The 26327-nt window shown below is 49.6% G+C and overlaps 1 protein-coding gene and 1 long non-coding RNA gene across 4 annotated transcripts in view; one reads left to right on the forward strand and one right to left on the reverse strand.

The window, feature by feature from the left end:
* Positions 1 to 13930: 13930 nt before the first annotated feature.
* Positions 13931 to 24466, reverse strand: LOC135455698 (uncharacterized). The gene is made up of 3 exons (XR_010442374.1): positions 23362 to 24466; positions 17695 to 17827; positions 13931 to 14132 (listed from the first exon to the last, which is right to left on the reverse strand). It is a non-coding gene; the product is annotated as an uncharacterized LOC135455698 (long non-coding RNA).
* Positions 24467 to 24674: 208 nt separating this feature from the next.
* USP32 (ubiquitin specific peptidase 32) overlaps positions 24675 to 26327 on the forward strand; it is a 71524-nt gene continuing 69871 nt past the window's right edge. For 2 of the 3 annotated variants that reach the window (XM_064729117.1, XM_064729119.1), the window contains exon 1: positions 24675 to 24785. In XM_064729117.1, coding sequence (XP_064585187.1) covers positions 24728 to 24785 — 58 coding nt within the window. In that variant the 5' untranslated portion in view covers positions 24675 to 24727. Of the gene's footprint in view, positions 24786 to 25748; positions 25800 to 26327 lie in introns of those variants that run through there. The other variant, XM_064729118.1, reaches the window with a different exon arrangement.

A 26327-nucleotide genomic window follows, 5' to 3' on the forward strand; every position in this document is an offset into this window, starting at 1 on the left:
TCCTGCAGGGCTGGGACTGGATGTTCTGTTTGGGGTCTGGTTTCTGTTGGTTTGTGGGGTTTGTGGCAGGGAAAGCTGCTGGATGATCTTCAGGGAAGAAATAGAGGTTTTGGACATGACTTGGAGCTTAATGGCTCTTCTAAGTGAAATTTTACAGGCCAATAGTTCATATTCTGGTGCCTTCAAGTGTTTTTTTTTGGGGGGGGAAAGCTGGGTAATATCAACTTTAAAATGCAATGACATAATTAGTGAATGCAGATTAATGATTGCATATTTAGAATATCTTCACTGAGGTGAAAAGAAGTATTTGCATAAAACCCCCTGTGGTATTAGGACTTAACTGCAGTGTGTCTGCAACAGCTGCTCAGTGAAAATCCAACTTAGTTATGTGTGGATTTAAAATGTGATTTATTTATAGCAGTTTTTGTTTATGACTGTGTAGGAGCTACAGACAAATTCAGCTATACAAGGCAAAACCTTCTCCCTGAATGCCCGTGGCACTGACGAGTTAGAAAGTTCTTACGAGTTCTTAAATCCTTTTAAAAGGTATTTAAAGTTAAACAAAGTTTGTAGCAGTGTCAGGACTTGGGCAGGACAGTGGCTTAAAGCTGTGCTGAAGAACCTGAGTGATTCTGTGCTGCAGGAGTGTGGGGGCTCCCAGCTGGGTGCCTGGGTTTGCACTGACCTGGCTGGAGATCATTCACCCGCTCTGTTCCAGCCCTGGGCTCTGCAGCTTTTGGCCAAGGAGCCCCAGAGGTGTTTGGGGTGAGGAGCATTGACTGACACCCCTGCCTGCCTGAGCCCTGCTCCTGCTCCAGCCCTGGCTGTGTCCCTGTTTGTGCTTTCATTCAGCTCAGGGCAGCCGGGCAGGAGCTGTGCTGGACGTGCCTGCGTTGGTTTGTTGGTGCTCTGGTGGCTGCTCCTGTGTCCTTCCAGAGCTGCCTCAGTGCTGGAGGGAGGTCCCAAAGCTCCCTGGGAGCCCCTTTGGCAGAGCACGGGCCCAGGGGCTGTGGGGGTGACCCGAGAGGGCTCCAGGGTTCCTCCTGTGCCTGCAGGGAGCCCTGCCTGGGGCTGAGCTGCCCCTGCAGCTCCACCGGGCCTGGGCAGGTCCCTCGTGCAGCTGTGGCTGATTGCTGACACTGCTGGGCAGGGGTGGGCAGGATGATGCTGCAGCTGCAGGGACAGCACAGCAGTGACCCCGGCAGGGTTTGGTTGTGTCTCCCCGGTGGAGCTGTTGGAAGGTTTGTGTTGGTTTGTGTTGGCACCTGCAGCCTGGCTGGGATGCTGTGCTGCTGCTGCTGTTTGTTGCTCTCTCTGCTCCCACAGTTTGTTTGGTGCTGTTGAGCAGTGGGAGGCTGCTGGGATGGTGCCAGAGGCAGGTAAAGGACTCGTTGGGGTGGATCTTGCAGCATGAGCCCAGTGCTGCCCACTCTGCCCCTGCAGGGCCTGCAGTGCCTCTGGGGGGTTTTCCATGGGTCAGTACTGGGTGGGGGCCTGGCAGGTGGAACATCCATCCAGGAAGGAATGGTTGGCATTTCCAGACACACAAGGTGCCCACACAGGGGCTGTGTGGTGCTGGCAGTGAGAGGGCAGACCTGGGAGTGGCAATCCTGTGAAATGCATCTTCTCCTTGAAGGTGAGTAAAGGAATCACCCCAGAGTCACTGGGTGCAAGTGGTGAGCACGGGTGTCGCCTTAAGGTAAATTATTTTCACTCTTGATGGAGTTAAACCCTCAGTGTTTGACTTTGTGTGAGGTTGTTTGGGTCAGTGAGGGGGGAGCTTGCTGGAGGTGCCATTGCTGCTGCTCATGGTACAAAATGCACATTGAAGTTCATTCCCTTTCAGTCCTGAGTGCGGGAGGGCACAGGAGGAGGAACCGGCCGTGCCTCAAACGGGGGAAGGTGTTGGCAGAGCCTCCCTCGGGTGCTGTGCATGGGCTCGGGCAGGGCAGGTGCTGCTGGGACCAAGCTTTCAGCAGATCCTTCCTCCTGCTGCCTGTGCAGAGCCTGGCTTTACCTGGGACTCCTTGTTCCCTTATCAGATAATTCCTGGCCAGTGTCAGCCCAAAGCTGCCTCTGCATTGAGGGGGTGTTTGACACTCCTGGCCTGGGGCCCTTGAGCTGCTGGGCCCTGGGAGGGCTTTGGGGAGAAGTGGGGAAAATTTCCTTTAGAAATCAACTCCAGAACCTGCAGAGAGTTGGCAGCACTGGGAATGCTTTGTCCCTCAATCTCAGGAACGTTGTGGGCAGTGGCACAGGTGTCCCTGGCTGTGGGCAGTGTGTGCTCTGGGGTCTCGTATTCCACTACTCCTTGCAATCCTCGGTATCTATAGCATGAGTGGCCTTAGTGAGTTTGTTGAAGTGCACATTTTTTTTTTTCTTTTCAAAAGTAAATTTTAAGATGAAAAAGATATATACTATATAAATATATAGAGATATTTAGAAACTTGGTTTGTGGTGCACAAGTTCAGTGTTGGATCGCTAAATACTCGTCGCAGGTACCATATGTGTAACTTTTCTTTTCTGTATATTCCTTTCTGGGAAGCAATGTTGCCATGGTAACTACAACTTTACAATTTCTTTACTACTTAATGATGTGAATGAATTCTACATTTTATTGGATATTACCGGGTTCAGTACTATTTTTATACTTTATTGAACTACAGGGGATTTTAATTTAATAGCATTAAAAAAAAAAAAGAAAAAGATGTTGCTTGAACTGTATAACTGTATAAATTGAACTAATTACACAAAGCCACCTCTAAACCAGAATCTCCACCTGTAGTGCCACATTCATTTATATAAAAGTATCTTGCTCATTACCAGACCCTGCAGCCCCTCCCTGTTGTGTCAGGACAGTTTCCTACCCCCCCTCTCCTGCCACCCTTTGTGCCCACGGAGCCATCTCTGTTTGTAACCAGCATTGTGATATTCTGTAACTGTATTGCTCAAATGAAATATTGACCTAATAAATAGAGTGTTCCTGCAGCCTGGAGTACCTGCAGTGAATTGATACAGCCTCCCTCCCTCAGTGCCTGTCCTGGCCAGGAGAAGGTGAAATTCCTGCCTTTGGGGTCAATCCTTATGGATGGGGCTTGTGTGGGGTCAATCCTTATGGATGGGGCTGTGGGGTCAATCCTTATGGATGGGGCTGTGTGGGGTCAATCCTTAGGGATGGGGCTGTGTGGGGTCAATCCTTATGGATGGGGCTTGTGTGGGGTCAATCCTTATGGATGGGGCTTTGGGGTCAATCCTATGGACGGGGCTTTGTGGTCAATCCTTATGGATGGGGCTGTATGGGGTCAATCCTTATGGATGGAGCTTTGGGGTCAATCCTTATGGATGGGGCTTTGGGGTCAATCCTTATGGATGGGGCTTGTGGGGTCAATCCTTAGGATGGGGCTTGTGTGGGGTCAATCCTATGGATGGGGCTTTGGGGTCAATCCTTATGGATGGGGCTTTGGGGTCAATCCTTATGGATGGGGCTTGTGGGGTCAATCCTTATGGATGGGGCTGTTGGGGTCAATCCTTATGGATGGGGCTGTGTGGGGTCAATCCTTATGGATGGGGCTTGTGTGGGTCAATCCTTATGGATGGAGCTTTGGGGTCAATCCTTATGGATGGGGCTTTGGGGTCAATCCTTATGGATGGGGCTGTGTGGGGTCAATCCTTATGGATGGGGCTTTGGGGTCAATCCTTATGGATGGGGCTTTGGGGTCAATCCTTATGGATGGGGCTTGTGTGGGGTCAGTCCTTATGGATGGGGCTTGTGTGGGGTCAATCCTTAGGGATGGGGCTGTGTGGGGTCAATCCTTATGGATGGGGCTTTGGGGTCAATCCTTATGGATGGGGCTGTGTGGGGTCAATCCTTATGGATGGGGCTGTGTGGGGTCAATCCTTATGGATGGGGCTGTGTGGGGTCAGTCCTTATGGATGGGCTTGTGGGGTCATCCTTATGGATGGGGCTTGTGGGGTCATCCTTATGGATGGGTTGTGTCAATCCTTATGGATGGGCTTGTGTGGGGTCAATCCTTATGGATGGGCTTGTGTGGGTCAATCCTTATGGATGGGGCTGTGTGGGGTCATCCTATGGATGGGGCTTTGGGTCAATCCTTATGGATGGGCTTTGGGTCAATCCTTATGGATGGGCTGTGTGGGGTCAATCTTATGGATGGGCTGTGGGGTCAATCCTTATGGATGGGCTGTGTGGGTCAATCCTTATGGATGGGCTGTGTGGGTCAGTCCTTATGGATGGGGCTTGTGTGGGTCAGTCCTTATGGATGGGCTTGTGTGGGGTCAATCCTTATGGATGGGCTTTGGTCAATCCTTATGGATGGAGCTTGTGTGGGGTCAATCCTTATGGATGGGGCTGTGTGGGGTCAGTCCTTATGGATGGGGCTTTGGGGTCAATCCTCATGGATGGAGTTGTGTTGGTGCCTGTGCAATGTGCACAGGGGGAGGGGGGAGCCTGGGGTTCTTGCAAGATGTGGATCCTGCCCAGATCCTTCCCTGTTCTTGGCGTTTTCCCCCAAAGTAGCCATGGGAACACAAATTCTCTCCTGCAAGTGTGCACTGGCAGCACCAAACATCTCCTGTGGCTGCCTGAGCACAGAGTGGGTGAAAAGTCAGCATTTCTGGGGGTTTTTATTTTTAAACCATCAGGTTTGTGTGAGCTGCAGCTGCCCAGCTGTGCAGAGGCCTCCCCTGGTCTCACAGGGTGAGATTTCCATTTTTGAAGGCCCTGGAGCACTGCCCAGGCTCACGAGGGTGACCCCAGAGGCCCTGGGCTGAGGCAGGGCCAGCTCTGCTCCTGTGGCCTGAATTCCAGGATGGAAATGGATATCCCTGGGTGTCTGTCTGGCTCCTGCAGCTTTCTCAATTCTTCCCCAGGGAAAGGACAACTGGGGAGTGCTGGATCCAGGCTGCCAAGAAAAAGCCAACAACAGCAGACTGCAGATAATTCTGTTTGCTGGTGTAAAGGACGAATTAACAGCAGCAACCCTGAAACTTCTGCCCAGGTGAAGGGAAAACTGAGGTATGAATGAGGGCGTTCTGCTGATTTTTGGGGAGCTGCCTCTGCCATCTTCTAAAATCCAGCAGCAGGAAAGGCAATCCCTGTAACATTGCACCCTGGAGTTTATTCCAAAAATTTTCTGATCCTACTTGGAGCAGCAACCCCTGAAGGTGAAATCTTTCCTCTTTGTCACCTGGTCAGGAAGCTGAGGTTATTTCTGGCAGAGCTCAGTTTTCCTTGAGAGCTTTCCTGTCACTTCTAAGTCACTCAAGTCCTACTGGAAAAACTGTGGGATAATCCAAGTCCTGAGCAGCCTTGCTGAGTTCCCTCTTAAAGCAGTGTGACACTTTGAGGGCAGACAGCCTTTTGCTAAGGCAGCCACAGCCATTCCTGCATTGGGGTTACCTTTAGCTGCAGGCATTATTCTGTTATCCAGGGAAAATCCCTCAAGATCCAGGTCAGCACCACACCAGTGCCTGCCCTGCTGCCTGGGAGGGGGAGACACCACGGCCTCCCAAGGCAGGGCAGCACAGGCAGGAACCCCTGGCCAGCTGTGGGGATGGGATCCACATTTAGAAAGGAAATCTGTTGTCCTGATTCTCAGAATGGTCCCCCAAAGGAATCCAGGAGGGTTTTTCTTGCTTGGGTTCAGAGGTGAGGGCAGTAACTGAGCCCCCACCCAGCTGTCCCATTCCAGCACAGGGCAGTGAAGGATCTTTGGGGGATTTGCTGGTCAGACTGAAAGATTTATTGATGTTTCTGGTGTTTCCTTAAAGCCTGGATTGAACCATGAATCAAATGTGGCCAACCCCAAAGCCCAGCCAGAGTCATCCAGAATCCCAGAACCATTCAGGCTGGAAAAACCTTTGGGATCATCAAGCCCAATGGGGATCCAGCCCAGCCAAGTCCCTGCAAGAGGAGTCTCTGCCCCAGCAAGGAAAGGAGCAGCTGCTGCTTCCTCCAGAAGCTGCTCAGCCATGGTTGGGGTTTGTACAAGAGGGAAGGATGCACTGAAGGTAGGTCTGGTACTTTCAGAGCCTTAACCCAGTCTTGGTGCTGATGCACAAGTCTAAGGGATCTCCAGGATCATCATAAATAAGATCCCATGGTCTAAAAGGACAGAATTTTCATTTGGCTGGAGCTTGTTGCTATGACACTGCAAGTATTGCAGGACTTTGTGGTTCTGGGAAACCATGGAGACAGTCTGGATTCCCTGCTTTTGTTCGGGTGAGGATGCTGCACTGATTAATTCCCATTGACCTCTCTGAGGGTGTCTGCGAACCTGAAAAACCCCTTAAAGTAACTGGAAGGCAGAACAGCCCCTGGTGAGCCCAGTGTGTCCCCTGGATGGGTTCTGCATCCCGCGGCAGCCTTGGCTCCAGGAGCACGGGGAGCAGCGGAGCTGGGGCTGCTCTGCGGGCCCGGCCCCGCTCTGGGCACGGAGCAGTCCCAGTCCCAGGGGCGCTCTCGCATTTCAGTGGCGCTGGTTTGGGGCGTTTCAGGCGCTGCGTGTCTCTGGTGCCTCTCCCCGCAGGAATTGGCTGCCTGGTGTTTCCCTCCCCGGCCGGGCAGGATCGCCCGGAGCCGCCAGGGCACCGAGGGACTCCTGCTCAGCCTCAGGATCGCGTTGTCCGGCAGCTCCTGGGGTTTGACTTTGTTTCTCTATTTGTATTTAAAGGGCTCCCTCTGAGCGGTTACAGACCAGATTGGACATTTCAGAGGTAAAGAGAGAGAGACTGGGGAGAAAAGAGATGAGAAACGAGCTGGTTCTGGGTGCCTGAGAACTCCCACAGGACATGTGGCTGTGTTTCAGCAGCTTGAAAATGGGTTTGTGTGGGACAGAGCCTCCTTCCCGGGCTCCTGTTTGTGGCAGGGCCGGTGCTGTCAGCAGCTGCCTCTCCTCTCTCATTGCACCTTTGGGGTGTGCAGGGACTGGGAGGCACAAACACCCCTGCTACAGGTCGGGCTGCATTTTTGCTGGGGAAGACAAACGTGTGGCTGGGCTGGGTGGGCCCAGAGCAAACCACAAATATGCTGGAGCATCCAGACTGCAAGGCAGGGACACCCTAATTACCAGAGCTGCCAACAAAGCCATGGCTCATTGCTCACTGCCTCCCTCCCTGCTGGAGCAGCTCCTCCAGCTGCTGCTCTGGGACAGCAGCTCAGCCTGCCCAGCTCCTCCAGCACTGATCCCATCGGCACCTGCTCATCCTTCTGTGAAAATGCCAGGTGTAAAGGCACTGTGTGAGCAGGAAAATGTTCCCGCTGCTCAGTGGCAGTGGCTGTGAGTGCTCGCTGTCCCTGAGCAGGAAAATGTTCCCGCTGCTCAGTGGCTGTGAGTGCTCACTGTCCCTGAGCAGGAAAACGTTCCCGCTGCCTGGTGGCAGTGTGACAGTGGCTGTGTGAGTGCTCACCTGTCCCTGCTGGGCGGTGACCTTACAGGCGTTGCTGGTGACAGTCTCTCTTACCTGGCTGCTCCTCAAGGTACAACTGGTTTAAAGCTGCTTCAATCTTTCCTGTGAGTCCTGGAACCGACTCGGGTTCTGTTCTGAAGGACAGCAGGATTGCTTAAACGGAAAAGAAGGAACATAAAGGCACATTCAGAGGTGTTAACGTGACCGAGCAGCGCGGGCTGACTCACGCGTGGGGCGGCAGCAGCAGCAATCAGCTGGGGGGTGACGGTCCCGTCCCTGCGCTGGGTTTGTCCCTGCAGGGGCCCGTGCTGGCAGTGCCGGTGCCACCCGTGTGTCCGTGCTGTCCCTGCTCGCTCGGTGCCACCCTGCCCAAGCAGCTCCCTGAGCGTCCCCAGCCCGGCCCTTTCCCGGCCCAGGGAATTGGCGTTCCGGGGCTCTGCGGGAGCTGCTCGGGGGGTGCGGGTGGGTGCGCGCTGCCGCTGGATGGCGCTGTGGCCGTGCGGCACCGGGGGTGGCGCTGGGCAGGGTGGGCCGGGGAGCTGCGCATCCCTTGGGCAGTGCGGGGATGAAGAACCTTCCCGATGCCGGAGCTCACGCTGCTTGGAGTTTTATTCTTTAACCAAACGCTTTCAGGGTCTCCGAGAGCGCAGGAGCCCGATTCCTTCCCCAGAGCGGGATTTCTGCAGCTTTCAGCCGCCCACAGGAGCCAGGAGAGGGCAGAGGATTCTCGTTCCAGCTCGAAGCTGAGAATTGGAGCTGGGATTTCCACCGAGCGTAAAAACAGAGCTGGGACCAGAGCTTAAAGTCAGATGTGTGTGGCTTTTGGGTTTATTAGTTTTATTACGAAATTATATTAATACCAATTTAAAATTTTAATTAAAAGCCTCGAACTCCAAATGCTGAGCAAAGGGGATGTAGCTCCCTCATTTTAGATGGCTGGTGGATGGCTGCCCACTGGCCTCTCTCCTTAACAAAACCCCCAAAATCATCAAATGACCGTGCTGACAACCTCAATCCCTTCAAATTAAATATTGATTCTGCATTTTTCTGTTGACTCATGTGAATCAGGAGGCGTTTCCAAGGCATCTCTTTCTGCTGCTCGGTGCCGGTGTCCCCCGGAGCCGGAGCCTGTTGTTTGTGCTCGAGCAGGGAGCCGAAAATGCTGATTTTTCTCCCACTTGTCTTGCATAACAAAAGGCATTTGTCACCCGTTCCATAACGGCGGGTTTGTCACCGCTCCCGGCCGGCCCGGCCTCGCTGGAGGCTCCTCAGCACCCCCGGGTCCCACGGGCTGATCCTGCACCAGCTCTGGCCCGGCCTTTATTCCCTCCTGCATGGGAAGATGTGGAGCTGTAGGGTTTGCTGTGGCTTTTTAGGGAGCAAAAGGACGGAAGGGTGTTTGGAGGATTTTTTGCTGTTTAATATTTGAGGGGCAATGCTGTTTGTCCTTAGCTGAGGGTGCCCCAGGCCTGCAGGCAGGGCTGTGCTGCAATGGAGCTGCGGTTCCTCTGTCTGTCCCCGGCTGCTCCCTCAGGGCCTCTCCCCTCATCTCGGTGTCTCTGCCACCAGCAGGAATTTGGGGTTGGGTTTTTCTTTACAGTGGGTTTGATTCCCTCCTGGATGGAATGTCTTCTTGGAATTATTATTATTATTATTATTATTATTATTATTATTATTATTATTATTATTTCTTCCTTAGGAAGAAATAATTAGGAATTAATTATTATTATAAAATATTATTTATTATTATAAAAATATTTATATTTTATGTAATATATAATTTTTTTCTATTTTATATTAATATAAAATTTATTATTATTATTATTATAAAAAGGAATTAATTATTATTATTTCTTCCTTAGGAAGAAATAATTAGGAATTAATTATTATTATAAAATATTATTTATTATTATAAAAATATTTTATATTTTATATAAAATATATATATAAAATATTTTATATTTTATATTAATATAAAATTAATTATTATTATAAAAAGGAATTAATTATTATTATTTCTTCCTTAGGAAGAAATAAATGGTTTTGTTTCCCCAGAAACTAAAAGCAAAAGCTGGCTGCCTTCCCCTTTCTCTCTAGCTGGAGGAGAGAGCTGTTTACCTGTGGCCTCACACTTTTTTTGTGGTCTTATCAAATGACCACAGCTCCCTCCTAAACATGAAGCAGGCACATGTCCCAGTAGCCCAACAAAGTAGTCCTTGTTACTCTCTGTTTTCTGGTTTCCTCAAAACAGTTTCTTGGTTGACACTTTTTTCTTTTTTTTTCCCGTGTCTATCTGATTCTAATTATTTTTTAATGAACTCTCTCAAGTCCATGTTTCTTGTGGACATTTGAACTTCCTGGTGCACCCAGCCTGTGCTCAGGAGATGTTTATTGTCCGGTTTTCGGCTGTTTGAGGGGCCTGGAAAGGCCCGGGGTGGCCTTGGGGCAGCCTGCGTATCAAAGGACGAGAAGAGGCTTCAGTTCTTTTCTTGGTCTCGGTGTTTATTAATTGTTTATCTAAAAGATGTTCTTTCAGCCGAACAGAGCTCTGCTCAGCAGTCAGCCATGAGCACACTGTCTCTGCCCTCCCGGGCAGCCACGTATCTTTATACCCATTGTTACGTGTACAATATTTATCATTTTTCCCCAATACCATCTATTCTTATAACTCGGTGTACTCTCAGTAATAACCAATCCAAAGGTGCCACCGTGGCCAAAGAAGATGGAGGAGAAGAGGAAGAAGAAGGACAGGACACACCCCAATTCCTCCATCTTACTCCTCTAAACCCCCCTGTACATAAATCCTAAACCCTGTGTCTCACCCTCTAATTAACCAATCCCTTCACCATTCACCCTGGTGAAGCCCTCATCCTTGTCGTCTCCTGTGTAGGATCAAAGTCCAGCCACCAGACACTTCTGGAACATTCCAGGACTCCCGAGCCCCCCAAGGTGGTCTCGGAGGCTCAGCATCTCAGGGCTGAGATCTTGAGATCCGACAGTTTCTGGTTGGCTCTGAGTTAACCCTTTGGAGTCTGTGTTCTCAGGGAGCTGGATGTCCTTTCCTTCCCTTGTACAGGTGATGCTCAGGCACAGAGAGCACTGCTGGCAATCCAGGCTGTCCCTGACCTGGTGGCCTGTTCCAAAGTTGAATTCCTATAGAGTCAGAAAAAGCTGTGGATCAGATTGGGCCTGTAAAGCTTGACTGGAAGCATGGGATGAGCAAAGAGCTCTGAAGACTGTAAACATCTCTCAGCCACCCAGAGCAGCAGGGAAAGTACTGCTGATAAACAGATTTCTCAGTAACAGGCTTCTCCTTTGACATGGATCAAGCCACAGATGCTGCAGGTATGGTCATCCCCTTAAATCAGTACAGCAGGAGCACCTTTTGGGCTTTAAATTTCCCATTTTCTCATCCATTTGCTTGTTCTTGATGTACTTGTGCAGACTGTGCAGTTGCTTTATGTCCATCCTGAGAAGAGGGAGACAAATTCCCCCCAAGAGCAGAAGGCAGGATGTGGATTGTGGGTTCAAACTTCATCCTCCTCCTCCTCCTTCTGCTGCTCAGGTCTGGCTTGGGAGTGTAACCACTGACAGACCCTTTGCACAAAAATAAACTTTTATTCTGATGGGGAAAAAGCCCTTTTGTTTTGATGGGCAACAGGGACCTTGGGCTGCACCTTGGGTGTTCTTAGGGAGCTGGCTGGAGCTGAGACCTCAATTCCATCCCAGTGTAATGGGAATTCAGGGTTATCTCCTTCACAGGTGATGGTGAAAGCCACCAGCAGTGAGATTTCTTTCTCCTGCATGACCTCTCAGTAAACTGCCCTTGCCAGGGAGAAGCCTGGAAAGGCTTGGAGTTAAAGGGATTTTGTTTTGGAAGTTTACTTGCAGGCTTTCACAAAGAGAACTGCCCTGTGCTGCTGCCATGGGCTGACCAGTCAGACAAGTGCAATTGTTGTGTCCCTGGGACAATTGGTGCAATTGCTGCAGCTGTGACTCAGCTGTGCTCCTGTGCCAGGTCGCTTCTGGCACCCTCAGTCATCCCAGGCTGCACAAAGGCCTCTCTCTCTCTCTGTCTGAGGTCTCTCTGGCCTGCTGCTGCTCCTGGCAGAAGTTGGGATGATTTTGCTCAGGAATTCCTCGTGCAGCTCCAGCTGAGCCCAATGCCCACAGCAGGTGTCACCTTGGGAAGACACCTATGGGTGGGTTTGAAACAAAGGCAGGTTCTTGATCTCAGGCTGTCTTAGGGAAGTTGGCTTTTACCCATGGCTGGATTCAATAATGACAAAAATCCATGAAGACAAGCCCTCCCCCTTAAGACGTCTGTGGCATTTTGCCTCCTGTGTTTTCTTCCTCCCCCTTGTCTGGGTTTTGCTGTCAGCTCTGGATGCAGGAGCCTTTCACAGGCAGGTGCTGAGCAGATGCAAAGGGAATTTCTTGCTAACTTGGCAGTGAGGTTTGCTTGGCCCACCTGAGGTACATTACAATTGTTTAATTCAGATTAGGATTTTAGTGTTAGGTGTTGCTTTACACAAGATAAGCTCTGCAGAGGGAAGCAGAGGTGATAGCTGAGAGTGTGGCTGTGCTGCCTCAGCCTGGCTGTTGTGAGGACTCTGTTAGAAGTGGTTTGGGTGAAGGGGGTGCTGCAAATGCAGCTGGTTTCTCAATGCCTGTTCCCACCCACCCCCTTGCTGTGCCTGCTGCCTGCAGTTGTGTCACCTGTCCCCACTGTGACAATGACAGGCAGCTCCTCTCCTCCTCACCTGCAGAGACTGGAACAAGGAGCCAGCTGATGTCCTCACCCCTCCAGTCAAGGTGCCAAAGGGCAGCAGGCTCCTGGCTGGTCAGAGCCAGCAGAAATGCAGCCTCTCCAGCACAAGCTTTCTCCTGCATTAGCAGCCAGATTAACGCCGTTCAGGAGCTCCAGGGACAGGAGCTGGATGTTAGCACAGGCATAACCCATATTTGCATGGCCATATCTGTGTCCTTGTGAGATTATAGCCCACATGGCATGTGACTGCAGTGTGGAATGGCTCTCCTGCCTTATCATGTGTACACTTGGCTCTGCAGAGCACTGAGAGGGCCTTGAGTTCCCCTTGCAAAGCCAAGGCTTTGTTCTCCCTTTCAGGGCTGGCTGCACTCGGAGCTCAGCCAGAGCCAGGGATGTGCAAGTGGGAGGCACAGATGGACTTCTCTGGGCAGCCTTCATCTGAGGAGCTTGCTGGATTTAGAAGTTGTCCATCACCCTGGTTCACTCCTGAGAGATCAGGCATGAGAGAAGCCTGTGGCTGTGTCCTTCCCCCTCCTTGGGGAGACAACACTGCTTTCTCCTGGGAAGCCTCTCTGCTGGAAGGTGGTGTAAGAGAGACCACATCTCTGGAAGTCTATCACATTATCCTGCCTACCTACAACAGGAATGCTTTGAAAGGATGTTCTAATTGGATGGGGAAAATCAGAGTACAAACAGATTATGTCTCTCCTGTTTCTCCCCATGAAGGAAAGGAGCCCAAGTGCCAGTCAAACACACTGTACTGAAACAGAGCACCTCAGGGAAAACTCTTCCCCTGACAGCTCTCCTGTGAATATTAATTTCTATATTTGAGTGCCTTCATCTTCCAGGAGCTGTGCAAGTGCAAACATTAACCAACTCCTCTGGTGCAGCAGCTCTTGCAGTGCAGAGCAGGCATGGAGCCAAAAAGGAAGCAGTTGTGAAGATGTTGTGTGTCTGCTGCTGGTTGTTATTTGCTGCTTTGGGCAGATCTACCATGATTACCACGTGTGATGTGATGAATCTGGTGTGTATAATATATGCAGGCATTTGATATGGTATTTATGTACTGATAGGTCACAGGAAGGAGAGCTGATAACACAGATAAATGCACAGGTATTCTGCATTGTACTTAAACCAACTGCCTGTACATGTGGTTTAGTTAAACATCAACCCCAGACACTGCTGCCAGATGTGCTGCAGTGCAATGCTAAATAGGAATTGTAATAGGAATGTTTTCCAGCAACCTGTCCTTACCAGGAGGGTGGTGAATGCTCCATTTGATGGAATGATTAATGATACTCAGCCACTGCTCGGACTGTAGGGGTGGAGGCTTTGCTAATTCCATCTGGAAATTCCTTCCCTGGTGATGAAGGGTGATGAAGATGATGTTCTCCCTGCAGCTGGGTGCCTATTGGCTCCACTTACCAAATCTTGTGCCAGGGGAAGGGATCTGAAAGAGAATTTGGGCCAGTTTTTGTTTCTGTGTGGCAACATTAGAGGCATCTGAACTGCCAGAGCAGTTCCTTTCTGGTACCTGCAGGGAATTGCTTATTTAACCACTTGTTTGCAATTAATGTGGTCTAAACACAAGTGGGATTGGTGACCAGTGGTGTGTGGAAACCAGAGACACATCTGCATCTCTTTTATCCACCTCAGGTGTGTTCCAAGAGAGACAGACACAGGCAGCCAAACCCTCCAGAGTGCCCAAAGCGATAAGTGACCAACCTCTGGTGCTGGTGCTCCTTCTCAATAGTATTTTCAGGTATTCCTGCACTATTTTAGTCCTCCAGATGTTTGTCTTCAACTTCTCAGCCAGCTGTTTGTGAGCTGAGTGTTGGTGTTTGCCAATGTCCTATCACTTTTACAGCTGCCTGAAGTCCTCAGGAACTGAAAGAGCATTATCAGCTTCCTCCACACTTCTTCAACTTGCAGCCTGTGAGAAACAGGGTAGTTAAAGGCTTTTGTTTTTATCGTGCTTTGTGAGTTTTTAGGGGTTTATGCAAATTAAAATAGGCATTATTAATGAGATGTTAATGAGCCTATCCCTTAGGTGCTACTTATAAAATCAAATCTGTAAGAAGTTAGGTATCTCTTTGTACTGAAAATAATTTGACTTCTTTTGTTAATCTTTTGGTTGATGGAATATGAACTCTCTAGGTGATACCAGCCTTGGTCACTTCCTCTCCCCAATGACTCAGAGAAGGCTGGAAAATGATGAGCCTGGTACACATCTCCCAGTTGGTGCTGCCTGGGGATGGGGCAGGGGACAGCATCTCCCCTCTCTGAGCCATGGCACCCCCGATTTCACAGCCCCCTTGGTGGCAGAGGCTCTCAGTTCTGGATCTCCTTTGGAGGATTTTGGTGTCTGTCCCAGCCACGTTCTTTGTTTGGTTTTGGTTTTTGTGTCCTGGGGTTCCAAGGGCAGTTGTTGTGATATTGGAATATGTATCCCAATATAACCAGTTAGATGGTGCCTGGGCCAGTTCTGACCTTCGCTGCTGGGCCAGAGGCAGCACTGCGGTGTTTTACCCCAGAGATACCTTGGCTGGCGGCAGAGTGCAGCGGGGCACAAGACAGGACTCCGTTCTCCTCAGGAGAGAGCTTCTGGCGATGGTGAAGAGAAGAAAGGAGTGGATTCTGCTAGAAGGTTGCCAGATGTTTATTCCATGGGTACAGAGATGTCTGCACCGGGCCACTGCTGCTAACAGAATGCTGGCTGCATGGTCTCATTAACCTTATAAGCTCGGGGATAGGGGAAGGGGAGGGGACAGGTGAGTTACCAACCAGGTGAGAGGGGCAGGGTCTCAAGGGAGGATGACACTTAGACAGGCCAATGACCCCCAGGCCTGAGGAGCATCCTTTGAAATCGACGAATCACACGACGCCTTGCTGGTATGTTAGCCTGATTGACAGGGCACACTCAGCAAGGGGGCGAGGGGGCAGGGAGAGAGGCATACCTGGGAAGGGACTCGGAAGTTTAAAACAGGACATTGCAACACACCACAACAGGCAGTGAAGCTCAGGCTGGTGGCAGCATTCAGCTCTGTCCCTGTGCTGCCAGTGCTGCCCTTTGCGTGCTCACCCTGCCTCTCCTCTCACTGCTGTGCTCCCGCCCCAGTGCCCTGAGCCTGACCCTCGTGCACAGAGGGTGCCTCTGCTGGGAGTGCTGAACTCCCACCTAACGCTGACCTCAGTTCATGGATATTCCAGAGGAAGGCAAGTTTTGGTTTTCCTTGTATTTTGGCTTTATTCAAAGGAAAAAGCAAGGAAGTTCCCCTCCAGTCTGTCAGGAGAAGTGGCTTCGTTTCTCTTTCTTAAAGCTTTGAGCAGCCTGTTATTCCTAAAATAAACCCAAAAAAGGGCAGTCTATGTTATACTTTGGGTCTCTTGTATGGTGGTGCAGGGGAGTAGCTGTAGTGAAACAGGCTCTGCTGAGATTGGCAGGAGGAAAAAAAAGCAGAGCATGGTATTTATTTCTGTGATGTTCTGATGCCCTCCTACCAGGCTGGAAATGCTGAACGTGAGCCTTTGTCTGGCATATGGGGATTTGGAGAACTGTTGCTAATTACAGCACTTGTGCTATCTTGCTTAAATGGCTTAAATAATATATTAAGTGCCTTTATGATCTCCCACAACATGCTGGAATGCACAGAAGTGCATATTCTGCTGTTTATAGCTTATGGCAGGAGTAACTTAGAGAATATTAATCTGCCCCAAAAATGGGGTTGGAGATTTATTGCTTGTGTAACTCCCCACGGGGTCTCTAGATGCTCAGATCCCATTGTGCAGGGTGTTATCCATGAATTTCCATCTTGGGAGGTGAAGTTTAATCAAAAGGAAAGACACTTGGATGGCCGTAGGGAACACAGGGAAGGGTCATGGCACACTGCTGGCCAAGCATTGTGGAGTTAGTCTCAAACTGGCAAAGGTAAAAAATGTGGGACCTGGAGGAGACCACAGGAAGTCTCATTCTAACTTATTTAAGGAGTATTCCCATTATTTTCATTAAAATCTAAAATTCTAAATTAGAAACATGTTACTAAGCATCATATCTAGAAGTGGGAGTGTTCCAGGGCCTAGATTAGCACTTATCCAGAAAAAGAAAGGTATTATGTCTGCTCAGGAATCTTTTTTTTACCCCTTTTCATGTTTTTATTTAGCAAAAATTCTGTTAGTCATCTGTTTCCACCCAGATTCCGGTGTCTCTTGCTTCTAAATCTCCAATTTCTATTTCTGCTGTTGTACCTAATGTTTAGAGAAAATGTGAGAAGAGCGTGCTGTGAGTGTCTGGTGTGAGGAATAACTGTGGAGCAGCTGAGCAGTGCTAGCCAAGGGCTCCAAGAACCTGGGAGGGCACATATTGAGGGGGAACACAAATCACAAAGTGACAACAATGAAAAGATTGGCACATTCTGACCCCTAATCTGGTTTAGTTTGACATAGCTCTCTGTAAAATCACAAGTTCTGTTAGAATATGCTACTAATTAGCAATATTTCACCTATCTGAAATTATCAGGCTCTGCAGAGTAGGAATAAAGAAGTATTTTTGTCTGGTTTATCTTGCTAGTAGCTTGAAAACAGGGAGGTGAGAAACTTGTGTCAAATCTTGAAGTATAATTTTGCAATTAAAAGACTGAGGAGAAAGTGTGATCTGAAGACCTTTGGATTCCTTGCCGTGCCATAAAATTAACAGCTCTCTTCATTCTCATTCTGGTTTAATATTCCTGCAGAGAAGGAAGCAGAAAGAACTCCCTGGGCTGGCTGCAGGGGGATAGAGGAGCTGTTACTTAGGCAATAACAGGGCACAGGCTGGGAGGGGTTTGGGTTGGCATTAGCTGGGTATTGCCTGCACAATGCTCTGGATGTTAGAATGTGATTTATATCTAAAGCTAAAACCAGAGAGATGCTCTCTGGGAGATAGGAAACTGTTTGCAAGCACCTCCTGATTGGCTTCCCAGCAATTTTCAAGGTCATCCATGCACCAGCTTGCAGGGATGCACAGCTGGCACCTCAGCACTAAAGCCAGAAGAATCTCAACTCAAAGGCTGTTAGTGAAATGTGTGGGTAAAAATAGAAGGATAAATTGAAACTACCTGAAAGTGGAAGAAACAGCTGGGAAGTGATAAGAGAAAGCAAAATGAGTGAAGAAACTCTTGCCCATCATTGTGGTGTCCGAGTGCTTTATAAAAACTTCAAATTGCTCCTTCCTTGAATATACCAATTTTCTTTTTCAAACTGTGACAATCTGGCAACCTTCATCTACCCTGAACTTGTCTTCTATTGCTAAGAATCTGCTCTAGACTCCATACTCCAGGCCTAAATTTTATTACAATTGCTGGGTCAAAAGCTCTTCTGGGAGTACCTTGACTTTTACCCAGAGGCTGAGTGAGTACCAAAGGCTTTTATGGATCAATTAACCATATATTTTATAAATAAATATACATGCAAATACTTAATAAGGTAGGCAAAATTCTGATGAACCCCTAATGCTTTACCTTGCTGCATGTGCACAATCAATCCATAAGAGTGGCAAAGCAAAATGTTGTCAGAGCTGCATGTTCAGCAGTGATCTCTCATGTTTGGGTTTGGGAATCCTCTGGAACACAAGGACAGGCAGCGAGGGTTCAGCTGAAATGACAGGAAAACAACCTGGTTGTCAGTGTCCTGCAGGGGCTCTCTGCTGGATTCAGGGCTGGGGTGGCCTGAGCAGATGGCAACTCATCAGACTGTTTTAGTTGCCTTCTTGTCTTGATCAAACAGTTTTTCATTGGCTCTGATTACAGGCATGATGCCATCTTAGATAATGCCTCTTGATAAAGGACTGTAAGATCCTTAATTACTATTATTAGCCATTTGACACCATAAAATAGAGGTCTGCTGTTTTAATGCCTGTTTCCCCCCTGTCTGCAGGGTGTCTGGAGTCTTTAACAAAAACAGGGAGGTGGAACTTTTAGAACCTGATCAGAGGTAATGTGTGCATGCCAGCAGAAAAATGTGTGTGTGTGTGCACATTTGGATGTGCCATTGTCCAGAGCTCTTTCACTCTGTGTTGGGAGAGCACTGAACTGAGACATCAGCCTGTTGGCAGGGGCACCAAGGCTGGCAGGTTGCTCTGTTTGGGGATGTCCTTTGTTCAATGTTTGAATCGTGTGAAACCTTAATTAGCAAATAAGAAGCTTTGGCCTTCCCTTGCAAGTTCTGAAGCAGAATTAAGGCAAGTGCCAGGATGTGCCAAATGACACAACAGCTCTGGCTCTGTGGCTTTTGTTTTGCTCTGCTGCCCTGCTGTTTTGAGATGCGCTTCCCACTGGATCAGCTGCTGGCAAAATGTTCCCCAAGTTGGTCTGTGTTTGATGCTTTGGTGTTGCTTTCTCTGTACACAACAATCAAAGTGCTGCAGTGCTGGGGACGCTGTGAGCAGCAGCCTTTGAGCTGAGAAGAAAGCAGCCCTTTCTTTGCAGGGGAGAGGTGCCTGTGGTGCATCCCTGCCCGCTGTGTGCTGTGCTCTGAGGGCCACACAGACTCCTCCTTCCACCAGGCAATCTGGGCCTTCCCAGAGCACAGTCAACATGAGTCACTTCTTGCAAAGCCACTCCTTTCATTTGATCTGGTATTAATTATTTGCACTTCCTCCTGTCACAACGCTGGTGTTTTTTACTGCCCTGGATGGAACTGCAGAGAAATCCTTTACCTCCATTCCAACACCACAGTGGTTTCTGTCTACAAGGGAGCACAGAATTGCTTTTACCAAATACATTTCTTCTCCCATTGTTTCCTGATGACAGATACTACTCTTAATCTACACAGAGACAACACTTTGAAATGGGAGATCTCTATTTCCCTCAATTGTTGGTACGTTGATAAATCATAGCATGTCTCATTTTCTGAATGACACGTGTCTGGATTGCAGTCTGCCTCTTTTTTGTCACAGTTTTTCAGTGCTAACAACAGTCTTGCCAAAGCTCATCTGTTCCCTTAGTGTGCACTCCAGCAGGCTGATTAATTCTGTCACACTTTCCCTGTATAAGGCATAATCAAACAGGTTGATAGAAAAGCGGGAAGGACGTGATGTTTTTATGAATATCCAAGGCATTACACTTAACTCCTGACTGCCATTAGCTGTGGCACCCTGTTACTCCTGGGTTGGAGGAGCAGCAGCAAAGTCTGCCAGGAAGGAAGAGTTTGTCACTGTTCTTTGTGGGCCTCAAGTGTGATCGTGCCACCCTTCCACGCACAGGGAAGCCTTGCTTAGGAGAATATCAAGAGTGGAGGGTGCCTTATGGTGTTTTCTTCTCTGTCTCTCAAAGGCAACTGCAGGAAAAGTGGGGGACCACTTACCCACAAACCTTAAAATAGCTGTGAACGTGTGTGACGTGCCTCACTTTCCTGGGCTGTGGAGATCTACTATTAATAACAGGAGTGAAATTATGGATTGAGCAGTGATGTGAGCAGCGCTTCTGAGCAGCTTTAAACCTGTCACGGGCTCCCCGAACACAAACAGCCAGGGCTCAGAGGCTCAGCAGAAACATTCATTAATTCTCTCCTAAAGGGGTGGCAGAATTAAACAGAGGTAGCCCACGGGTCAGATGAGGTCTGAGGGATGCTCCCACTTCCCTTGCTGCCCTTTCCAGAGCCTGGGCAGTGCCATCCAAGCCCTGTTCCTGTACCTGCCACAACCTGATGTACAGGTCTGGCGTTTGGCAAGTGTGGGTGTGCAGAGCAGGGCTGTCACTCCTGCCTGTGCAGCAGTGCCTGTCACCCCCACACTGAGCTGTCACCGGAGCTCAGCCCTCTGGGACAGAGGGACGCTGTTCTCTCCCCGTCCCCGCCCCGCTTGGAGCTCACCAGGAAAAAGGAGGGGAGGAGGTGGCGGCTGCTGCTGCCGGGAACCAGCAGGGGATGATGCCAGGGCAAGGGCCTGGCTGCTGGGATAGGGGGGTGGGGATGGGCAGCTGCTCCAAAAAGTCATGGGAGTTCTGGGAAGAGGGGATCTCTAGGGCAGGTGTGAAAAGGGAAGTGCCCTCAAACTGGAAATGAGGGGAAAAATCCCAACCATCTCACTCTGAGAGTCCCCTGGCTACCCCACACTGCAGCCCTGGTGAGCACTGCCCTCATTAGCATGTCCCTTCAACAAGGGGGATGACTTTCATTTCATTTTGAAATACTTTTTTTAAATGACATTTTTCATTTTCCCCTGCAGTATTCCACTCCAAAGCTCATACTGGCAATAGTGTGGGAGTACAGCCTACATGACAACAGTAGGAGGGACCTGGTAAGAATCTGCTCCTTTTATTTCCCCCTGAGTTCATTTAAATCTGTCACCCTCTGCTACCACCCTAAGCCACTTGTTTCCTAGAAAATGTGGGATGTGATACAAGTTTCACTTTGAATATTGTTCTGTTGTTCTCTGAGGAAGCCTTTTGTATTTCCTCTCTCTCTGATAACATCAGAATCAGGCTGGCAGATGATGATTCGGGGTATTTTTCTCATTCACCAGTTCACTGTAATTAGATATGAAGCCATTTAGCCCTGACCACTGCAGACCTGATTGAATCCTCTTATTGCATCTTGATCTCTCTTCCACTTTCTACTCTTCTCAAATATTTGGGATGTGCTCTGCCACACTCCTGTCAGGGCTGTCTGAAGCAGGAAGGGGTAAAATTGTCCTGTGTTTGTCCAGTGCCAAGAAAAGTCCTTTAAAAAAATAACAATATCCCAGGGCAGGCAGACAGGTATTGGGGCAAGAGGCACCGATTTAGAGACCAGCAACCAAGCTGCATTTTTGGCTTCTGTTTTAGTGAACATGAATCAGGAAATCCTAAGGCCTTACAGTGCTGTTCTCAGAAGTGTTTTTGAGCCACTGCAGCAGTTCCTCTGCTGTTTGGCTCATCCCTTTTGAGTTCAGGCCTTTGCAGTGCAGCTCCAAGCCCCTCTCCTTGCAGTGCCTGCTGTGGGCAGAGCTGGAGCCCGGGCTGTGGATTTGCCCCGTTCCTGAGCCCTGGACTGCAGCAGCCTGGCAGAGCCCCACAGCTGCTGTGCTGCCAGGCTCCTGCTGCTCCTGTGCAGCTGGAAATACCTGCTCTGCCTCAGATCCTTGACAGCCATGCAGAGACACTTAAAGATATTTGCTAAGTGCTCGTGAATTAGTTTTTGATTAGCGAATAATTAAATAAATTCCAGCAATCCAAAGGACACGTGCCCAGTTCGATTTGCATACGTAGCACTTCTCTGTGACAAGAGAGGAGCTCAATTCATCCAATGCAAGTCTGAATTCACTGTATCTTAATTTGATTTACCTTTGACACAGCATTTAAATAGCAGCAACATTTAATCTTGTGCTCCCCAATAAGGCTTCAGTAAAAACTTACTGCCAGATCTAACCCAGGGTTAGCACACACTGCCTTATCTCTGGGTTCTTGCTTCAGTGCCTTTGAGAACATGCTTAATTTAATCTGAACAAAGACACTGCCATCGGGAGCTCCAGCCTGCCTTTCCAATCCAGGGGATCTTTGTGATTAAATTTGGTGCAGGCCACCGTGTGTACAATGGATCCAGTAAATGATTTTGAAGTGCTCTTCAAACAGAATTCTGCTGGTTCTTGGACACTGTCTGTACCTCTGGCACATGAGGGATGCTGCTGTAGTTGGGTTTTTCCTAAAGTGTCATACCTAAAGTGTCACACCTTTTCTTTGGAAAGGGCTCTGGGGTTTTTTGGTCAATAGGAAGTGTTAGCCATTATTAAGAACCATCACTCCATCCCTTTTCCTTCCCACAGTGGAAGGAACTCCTCCCAGAGGGTTCTGCTTCCTCATTGCACCAAATACCCAGTCGGCTGTTTGTGACTGTAACCTGGTGGCAGGGTCTGATTTGTAATTATAATTTCAGTCATTCATTTTTTTCATGATTTAGCTGTCATTAAACCCCCCATACTGCCTGATAATCTCTCCTGCCTGAGAGGGGGGTTTGTGTGAACTGTAAGCAGAGGTTCTGTCTTGACATCACAGAAAAAATGGAATAATTCTGCAAACTGTGGTGGCTGCAGAGGCATTGGGTCAGAGTTGTCCTGGCAGGGTCCCTCAGTGCTGGGTGTAGACAAAACAGGGCTGGCAGTGTCCTGTGATCTCTGGTGAGCCCTGGTGCTCAGGGGCTGGCTGTTGCTCTCTAGTAAGAGCCTGAGGATAAACAGTCATGGAGAAATTGGCCTGAAAAGCAGCAGGAATCGGTGTGGAGCTGCCCTACCCCAGCTTCCTGCTCTAATTGCTTTCTCTAACTGCTCTGCCAGCTCGGGGCTGGCTGGCTCCCAGTGCTGCTCCTTCCAGGCAAAATGGGACTTGGTCATTATCTTTGTAATTCAGAGGAGAAACCAAAACATTAAAATATTATTACTGGACCTAAGGTCACACAGAAACACGACAGAGAAGTCAGGAATTAAACCCCATCTCCTCAGCTGAGAGTTAATGCTTAAAGAAAGGGATCCATCACAACCAGAGCATGGCTCTAGGGATGCCATGGAATATTTCTCTTAAGCACAAGATAAAACAGATTTCTCCAGCTGTTTCTGGTATTGCCAACTTAGGCTTTTGATTGACATGTTGCCATGTTTGTTGAATTCACTCTCAGACGTTTTAAAGAGTGTATTTTGTATCTAAACTGAAAGCTGCTTGGTGAGGAACTGTGTTGAGTAGAGATATGTAAAAGTAGGGTAGGAATAAGAGGATATATATATATATCAAGGCAGCTTCTATCCTCTCATTCCTCTGCTGCCTTTACATTTACCTTTGCTCTTTAAATGATAAATACATAATCAGTGGCTGATGAGTGAAGCATATTTCCACCAATTAAATTTATATTTTTAAAAATCACTTAAGTTCTCTCCCTCATCCTCATAAGAGAGGTAAAAGGTCCCTTTGTGGCAGATTTTATGCTTGAAAATGATAAGGTTTTTTTGATATGCCACAAATCTAAGATAAAAAAGAATTCAGAAAAGATACAAGGAGGCTTTATGGAGGTTATTTCATTTGTAGTGTGTTTGCACTTGGATTACATGAGGAGAAATTTGGCCTTGGAGCCTGTGTCTCTGTAAGCAGCATTCCTGGCTTTGCATATCAGATATGAAATTTGTTTGGAATGTTTGCTATAAAAATACCTACGCATGAACTTACATCAGCGAGAAAGCAACTCCGGCTTGACCTTTCTGCAGCTCCATGTGGCAAGATCACTCCGTGCAGAAACAGTAACTGAGGGAATGACTCGCAACTGGTGTTTTCACAGGCTTTGTTTCAGGGCAGGAACAATCCTTGGAACAAGCTGCCCTTAGAAATCAGTGTTTTCTTTCAAACTCCTTATTTTCTGCTCGGGAGTGACCCAGGGTAGGTTACCAGGCTTAATGTTGTAACAAAGCCATTTGGGAAATCCTCCCATTCTGTGTCAGTCCTGGGCTGAATACTAAAAGCAAACATGCTGGAGAACAGCAAAGGGCAGGGGTGGTTTTGATCCTTTTACAATTCAGCCCGTGTTTCTGTTTCAGACAGTGAAAAGACATTTTAATGGAACAGGAACCTCCTACTGTCACCCCATGCCTGCAGCCCTGCGACTTAGATGACTTTTTGAGGAGAACCACCGTGCCCTGAGAGGTTTGAGGGGGCTGAGGGGCTGCTCCCCCTGAGAGCTTTGAGGGGCCGATCCCCTATTATTTTTGGGGGGTTGAGAAGCTGATTCCCTGTGTGGTTTGAGGGCAGCGAGGGGATGATTCCTGTGAGGTTTAGGGGGGCTGAGGGGCTGATCCCCTGTGAGGATCCGAGGGGACTGAGGGGCCGTTCCCTGGCGGTTTGAGGGGGCTGAGGGCTGATCCCCTGAGAAGATCGAGGGGATTGAGGGACTGTTCCCTGCGACGTTTGAGGGGGCTGAGGGCTGATCCCCTGTGAAGCTCCGAGGGGACTGAGGGGGCTGTTCCCTGTGCACTTTGAGGGTGCTGCGACTCTCACCCTCCCACTAGGGCTGTTCCGCCGAGGGCCCCATCGCACCGCAGCCTTTCTCCTCTCGCCGCTGCACGCTACGGGAAGCGCTGACAGCTTTCGCAAGCGACACCTTCCGAAGCGCCTGTGCCGGGGCAGAGCCAGGTCGTTCCTCGTCACACCTCCTTCCTCTGTGGCCGCGGAGCCAACCCGGAGCCGAGGGAGGCACCGGCGCGGCCGCGGTGCTGCAGAGCCCCGACCATCGCAGCCGCTGCTGCTGCGGCTCCCCCTCAGCCGCCCCTGAGGGCACGCGCGACGGCGCCGCCGGGCGGGCGGGCGGGAGCGGGGGGCTCGGCGTTGGCCAATCAGAGCCCCGCCCCGGCCTCCCCGCGCCCCACGTGACGCGGCGCGCGCGCCCCACGTGACCCGCGATGGAGGCTGCGGCGGCGGCGGCGGGGCGGGCGCGCGGCCGCCGCCTCCTCCTCCCCCCGCCCCCCCCGGGCGGCCCCGCCCCCCCTCCCCCGTCGGTAGCGGCTCCGGCGGGCGCCGCCGCGGCCATGGACTGAGCGGCACCATGGGCGCCAAGGAGTCCCGCATCGGCTTCCTCGGCTACGACGAGGCCCTGCGGAGGGGTGAGGGAGGCGGCGGCGGGGACGGGAGGCTGGGTGGAGGTTGGCGGGGAGGGGTGCGGGGGCCCTGCGCTGCCCCCCGCCAGCGGGCGGTGAGGCGGCACCTCCATGACGGACCCCGCGCGGAGGCACTCGCGCCGTTCGGGGGCTCCTTCCCCGCTGCCTTCGCCCCTCCGCCCCGCCGTTTATTTATTTATCTGATCTATTTATTTATTTATCTCTCTCCCCTTCTTTAAGGCGGCCCCGGCAGGGCCCGGTGCCGTGCCCTCCCCGCCGCCCCTCGGCCCGGCCTCCGCCTGTGGCCGGCCGGCATGAGGCGGGCAGCGCCGTGCTCCCGGTGTGGCGGGGCTGTCAGCCGGCTCCCGGCCCTCCCGCTCCTCGTGTTTACCTCCCCGTGCTCGGGGATCACGCAGCTGCGGCTCCGCATGGCAAGATGGATGTGGCGTGCGTGGCCCGGGCTCGGTGTCGCCGCTTTAGCCCGGTTTAGGGTCCTCCCGGAGGATTTAAAGAGCAACTAGCGAAGGGAAAACATAAACAAGCTGAACGGGGAGCGCTCGCAGCTGCGGGGCTCCAAGGCGACGGCAAGCTACACCCTGGGAGCTCCCTGGCTCTGGAAGCGATAGCCAAGTCCAAGGACAAAGAGGGACAGGAATTGTCAGCAGTAAATGCTGTGCAGGCAGGACAGGTGTCGGTAATTGTTGCCCTGTTGTGCGTTCCCGTGATGCAGCGCAGGTAAAGCAGCTCACCTGTTTGATATTTAAAGCCCTGATAAAATTCATAAGCTCGAGCCAGTCTATGGCTGCCCTTTTTATTGCTGCTCGCATGTGAGAGGCATGTCAGGAGTGATAAGGGAGAACTGGGAGGAACCGCTGGGTGTTAACTGAAAAAGAAACAAATTGACGTGAAATGGGGTTTTTGTTAAATATTTTTTTTTTTTTTTTTTTCTGGTGGAGCCTCTGAGGGATGCCATGTCAGATAGGAAATGGAGCAACGTAGTGTCAAGCAGGAGAAACAAACGTATGATTCAAAGTCACTTGTTACAGATTTTAAACATAACAGCCCTGAAGGATTTTCACTGCTAGTGAAAGTATGGGAAGTCTTTGAAAGCTCTGGTGCACGTATTTTTAGAAGAGCTGGAGTTATAAATGCAGCTTGGTAGAGGTGTGAAGTTAAATATATCAGGGAGCGTTTGAAATAAGCTGTTTGGTGGAGAATACAGTCATTTGGTCACAATGTATATTCCAGAGTTCCTCAATAAGAAAAAACAAGTGTTTTGAATTTTAAAGTTAGATTTAAACTCTTACATTGCTTCAAAATCAAGGCAGTTGTTCTTGATGCTTCATAATTAATAAGATTGATTTCTTCTTAATAAGAACTTATTTCTGTGCAGTGAATATAATGCTTTTCTTTGTTATTTTTTTGGATGTTTTTCTTCTCTATATGAGACCTTCAATACTGTTTTTCTGTAGGAGACCAGGAAGGTTGTTTTAGGCACTCTGTTATAAATTGATGTTTTGCTAAATAACTATGTTGTTTACTTAACCA

The sequence above is a fragment of the Zonotrichia leucophrys genome, chromosome 19 (genome assembly GCF_028769735.1).
Source record: "Zonotrichia leucophrys gambelii isolate GWCS_2022_RI chromosome 19, RI_Zleu_2.0, whole genome shotgun sequence".
NCBI classification, from domain to species: domain Eukaryota; kingdom Metazoa; phylum Chordata; class Aves; order Passeriformes; family Passerellidae; genus Zonotrichia; species Zonotrichia leucophrys.